The following is a 6,000-nucleotide window of genomic DNA, read 5'->3' as shown; positions in this document are numbered from 1 at the left end:
CCCTTTTAATCAATGAATTAAGAATTCAGTGGTCAAGTAATAGCACAGGAATAAAGTGCACCATTTGCATAATTTCAATGACTTAAAATGGGGAAGAAAATGTCAAGTGGAAAAGGAGGAATGCCCAACTTTTATACAATATCAAAAGTATGGTCTTGGAGTAGTGCTGCATAAAATACATTAACAATTAGGTTAAATTTGGATTTTACTACACTAAAATGTATAATTAAAATTATACATTTTAATCACAAACTAATTTAAAAATCAGGCTGATAAAATTCTGTCCAATTCTTATGACCGTTTAATATTACTAACTGCAATACAGAATAATACAATTGTAACAATTTTTTCTTTATTTAAATTAATTGTAATTGATCCAAAATACACACTAAGATGTTGGAAATTTATAACAATCCCATTAAAAAAAAAAACAAAAGTAGCATATTTTACTTCATAAACATATTAGAACTGTAGAATAACCATCACATAGAAAGCTGGCATATCTATGTCTCACAATAACTATTTTGATTTCTTAAGGAGAGTTACACTGAAATTTAGAATTAAGTAATCCTGAAATATAGTAATACATATCACTTATATGTTTAAAAGGAAAATATTAAATTTTTTTGGAAAAAAAAATGTTACAGATATTGATAAAATAGAGTAGATATAAATTTTACTGCTTAACAAATGCAGAATGTCAATTAACTGGATTAATTTAGATGAATTATTTATGATATATCCAACTATAAACAACCTTATTGTCTTGTCTTTATAAGAAAGCCAATATCACTCGGTTCTCACTTATTAAATTTCCCCTACATGTCACTTAGCAAAAATGGTTAACCTAGCTTTGTTATTTGACAATAACAACCAAAAAAAGTGTAATTTACAATCTCCTTATTCCTTTCAAGTAGAAAGAAATTAACATTGATGATACTTGATAAGAATTATAATTCACAATAATGATTAATAAGTTTACCTGTTTTTCTTGCATTTGTGTAAACTACAACAAATAATTCCATGTACATTCTAATCCAACAGAGGATGTACTTAATGGATGGCTACTATGGTTAAATTTAGAAATTGGAAAATTAAAATTTTGAATGTAAAAATATTTTCAGCATAACACTATTTTTTCTCAAAAATATAAATTTATATTATTCTACAGTAAAGAAGAAAAAAAAGTAAAAATAAATAAATAAAAGAAACACATCCTCTATTATATATATAACAATCCTGTAACAAAAAAAATTATGGAATTTTAATGACAATTGATAATATATTCATGCTAATGAAATTTCATCGGCACGTAATTTATTCTGAAGGATATAAATAATAAAGTAGTCTATATCAGGAAATACAATTATGAGACTTAATGCTACTTAAGATATTTGTTTATAATTTTAATAAAGTTTTATATTAAGTTGATATAATTGCCTATACATATACACGTATAAGAAATAATTTATGACAGCTGATTTGCAAACAATTCCCAGAATTATCACTTTGAAAACATGTTTTATTTTTTGTCTGATTCTGCTCAAATCTCTCTCTCACACACACATTATAAAGATATTTTTGAAATAAAACTGAAGTCATTTAGATATCCTGTAATACTTAGTTTATATACACGTACATATCGTAAACCTTCCTTGCACAAGAACAAAGGCATATAAATGTCATCTATTTTAGTAATAAGAAAATTAGTACAAAACAGTTCCCCCCATGAATGCTTGCTTATTTTATACTATGAAACACTGTTTTCAGATGTGCAGCACTTCATCAAAATACAAAGAGTGCCTAGAAGATTATAAACTTGCTATACTTAAAAATTAATATAAAGGCAATTATGATGAAAGACCATAAACAGCAAGATATAAATATATATATATATAAAATATTTAAACTGCCCAAGCAAAAATCAAAATTTCTTTCAATATAATTTTCTGCACATTCTGAACAGGGTAAAAAAAATTCTGTTAACATTCCAGTACAACTGTCTACTTGCTTAAGAGGATCAATTTGAATTTAAAAAATGATTTAATATTAAAAGGATTTCTTTTAAATTAGATGAAGGTAATTATTTTTCAGCTGTGTGTGCTTAAAAGAATGTGTAGTTAAAGTGTGTCACTTCAAAGGTTTATTACAAATATTATATTCTCTAAAATTTTTTAAATGTATAAACAGTTGTTTGGGATGCAATTTAAGTAAAGTTTAATTTTTAATTGCAATATAAATAAAGAAATCTTTATTTATGGGCAAGCCTTCATGAAAAACTACAAAATATTTAGATGGTGCTTGTGACATAACTGTTCTATTTAATAAACCTATATGGTATAAAATTAACCATATTAATCAACAAAACAGTAAATGCAATCTCATTTTGCATCAGTATTTCCTGTAATATATCTTTCTGTTAAATGAATTTTTTGTGGCTAATAAATATATGCAATCAAGATAATTCAAATTTAAAATGTTATTACAGTTAATGTTTTGTAAAACAGTACATTATAATATAAAACTGACTACTAAAGTTATGTACATATTTAAATGACAACAAACACCATTTGGTGATCCGCTTGGTTTCTCAGAGGGTTCAATGGCAATAGAGAAAGTATATACAAGGTCTTTTGTGGAACTGGTTTCTTATAACCCCATACCAATGTTTTTACTCTTGTCCTCATCACTATCTCTCTTCTTCAATATGCACAAATACATATCAATTTTTCATGACCGCAAAAGCTAAACTGCTTCCTGTGTTTTTTTCCCTTTTTTTTAAATTTATTTTTGCTAGAATGTTTTCTTTAATCAGGTTATGCCCCTCATACCATTATATTAAGCTGAATGTCAAATTTAGCACTCAAATGTTGCAGAATGTCTAGTTTCAAGTTACATACAACATATATATATATATATGGATGTATGTGTGTGTGTGTGTGTGTTATATATATATATATGCAATGTATACTTAGGAAACACTTTATCTCAAGATTTGTGATTTGATGTTAGCCACATAAGTCCTTCATACAGACCATCTCCTGTTGTTGCACATGAAGGCTGAACATACCAATTACGATCACGGATTCTAGTGAGACCTAATTTTTCTTGAATTTCATAAGGCTTCATAGCTGAAAAATAAAGGATTTAGAATGAATTTGATGGTACATAAACAGAGACTGGGAAATTCAAAAATACAGTCAAGTTTGCACAAGAATGTCACACAGTTTTAGATATAACTACAAGTTATTTTTTTAATTTTTTTTTTCAGACAAGATATTAAAAAAAGTCAGGCTTGCATTATAATGCAATTTTGATTACTCACACATATATATATATATGAGTAATCAAAAATAAGTGGCGAGTGTGAGCGGGCGAGATGATTTGAAAATACAAACAAATGGATGGTCTGGGTTTTTTTTTTTTGACCAGAAAATAAACATACCAAAGCTATACAAGATAAGATTAAGTATACCATAACCAACTTTATCTAGTATTTGGACCACTAATGGATTGGCAATATGCAATACATAGCCACATCCAGCCAAGTCAACCCCACCTTCAAATAGCACTGTTTTTTTAAATTGGAATCTAATGTATCTGCTGCATTTTCCCTAATTGGAAGAAATGTAAATTATATTTCTATCCCTAGGTCAATAAATAACTAGATAACTATAACAAGATAATTTCCCTGTGAAACACTAATGCCCTTCTTATTGGATACCTGAAGTGGTTGTTATGTTTGGTTTCTAGAATAACAAATGCCTCTCTACCTTCTGTTCACATAGGCAGTGTGGGTGACAGTACTGCTGTATTTGAGGATACCATAGATTCATCACAGAAGATCCACTAACATTCTGAAAACTAAATACTAATCTTTTTGCACAATATTTGTAACAGTTTGCTTTGAAACTATTCACTGACTCAGTACTCACAAATGATTTTTACAACCCATTCCACTCATTCACTACCCTCCAAACAAAAAATCTAGCCCTCATGTCCTTGCTAACTCTTCCTTAATTTTTGAGGATGACCCCTAGTTCTCCCCATTTTAGTCATGTACTGAAAAATTTCACGTGTCAATTCTATAACAACCTTTATGCATTTGATGTCACACATGCTCTCCAATTTGTTTAACTTTTTTTAAGTCATTACTGCATTCTTTTGTTTTTGCATTTAATATTAGTATAACTTTCTTGTCTTGATAAAGCCAGACAAATACAGCTAGCGAAACTAGTAGACAATTATGAATAAATGTTTATCAAAACCATGGTCCAATAAATCCAATATTATGCATCAATTTTAGTGAAAAGGACCAAATAATAACTATCATAATGAACAGTCTAGATGGATATACAAAATACAAGGTAAGTTGTTTAGAAAAAGATAAATGCAAAAAGGCAAAATTGCTTAACCATCTCACTTTCCTCAAAAGATGTGGACAGTATTCTATCATCTCCAAGTTCCTAATTGTCAAAGAACATATAAAATCAAAAAAAGCAAAATGCATTTATCACAAAACTTCTTTAGCCTTACTCAGAGAGAGGATCCAATATGTCAGATATGCATTAAACAGAACTGACCTTAAATGCCGGAACATTTTTGATGATATTTCCAATAGCATAGACAACTTAACTTGGAATATAATTGACCGCATGATACACAATAGTTACAACAAAGCCTTTCAGTCTAGTAAAGTATCTCAAATTAAAAAATTTGATGAACTCTATAGAAAAAAATAGAAATCTAGACCAAGTCTCCCGGATGATAAAGTTATTTTTAACCTTTCGGACTACAGTCTTTCAAAACAAGAATCAGAAATTTTAAAAAAAAGCTTTTAACTTTTCTATTGCTCCTAATCATATCCCAAAAATAGACTTCATATGTAATATTGAGAAAGGTCTTTCTCCACTCTCAGAGACAATGGTAAATGAAATAAGATTCAAAAGTACAATCATCCTCTCTACAGCAAAACCACCGAAACAAAATATTACACCCTCAGAAAAGAAGGCAATTTTGAACTTAAAATGAAACAAAGACATTATTGAAATTAAGGCAGACAAAGGTAACTCCACAGTCATTATGAATACCAAAGATTATATTATGAAGATCGGTACTTTACTATCTGATCAGTCTACATATCAAATATTAGAGAAAGATCCTACTGTGAAAAACCACAACGAGACCAATCTTCTGATTCGCAATATGAATAGATGGCCTCAAGATTTACAAAGAAAATTAAAATCTTTACATCCATTAACACTACGCCTATATGGTATACCTAAAGTACATAAAGATGAGGTTCTGCTCCGCCCAATCGTAGATGGCAGATACTCTCCTACATACCTACTAGTCAAACACCTCGCTAGCCTATTAAAAGAGAAGATAAGGAAATCGGCTTCATACATAAAGAATTCTCAATACGTCGTTGAAAAACTTAAAAACATTAATATATCCAACACAGACATATTGGCAAGTCTGGATGGGATCTCTTTGTTCACAAACGTACCAGTTGAAGAAGTCACTGAGATTATAAAAGATCTCTTTCCAAATGATATTACACAGCTCTTCTGCCACTGCTTCAAGTCCAACTACTTTTAAAGTAAACATAATATATCAACAACTAGAAGGCTTAGCCATGGGCAGTCCCCTGTTACCACTGTGTGCAGATCTGTTCATGGAAAAATTAGAAAATGACATCCTAACAAAAATAAATCCAAAACCATCAGTCTGGTGGAAATATGTGGACGATGCGTTCATTATCTGGAAAGACAAGGAAGATACCTTACATGAGTTCCTCCAAAAAATAAACTCTTTCCATCATAAAATTAAATTCATATTAGAATTGGAACACAACCATCAATTATCCTTTTTGGATGTACTAGTTAAAAAACAAGATAATGGACAAATCAAACTTACAATCTATCATAAACCTACAGATACTGGACGTTATCTCCATTTTACATCTAATCATCACTATGCACAGAAACTTAGCATCAT

The 6,000-nt window shown here is 29.4% G+C and overlaps 1 protein-coding gene across 1 annotated transcript in view; it reads right to left on the bottom strand.

The window, feature by feature from the left end:
• Window positions 1-278: 278 nt before the first annotated feature.
• Window positions 279-6,000, bottom strand: part of Arf6 (ADP-ribosylation factor 6) — a 110,322-nt gene continuing 104,600 nt past the window's right edge. The window contains exon 5 of the mRNA XM_090405708.1: window positions 279-3,131. Within this exon, the coding sequence (XP_090261834.1) occupies window positions 2,989-3,131 (143 nt within the window). The 3' untranslated portion in view covers window positions 279-2,988. The remainder of the gene's footprint in view (window positions 3,132-6,000) is intronic.

Source organism: Typopeltis vanoorti, chromosome 15, assembly GCF_054136105.1.
Source record: "Typopeltis vanoorti isolate ZY-2024b chromosome 15, IOZ_Tvanoo_1.0, whole genome shotgun sequence".
Classification (NCBI taxonomy): Eukaryota; Metazoa; Arthropoda; class Arachnida; order Uropygi; family Thelyphonidae; genus Typopeltis; species Typopeltis vanoorti.
Note: the sequence above shows the minus strand (reverse complement) of the source record. Positions and strands in the feature narration are given on the sequence as shown.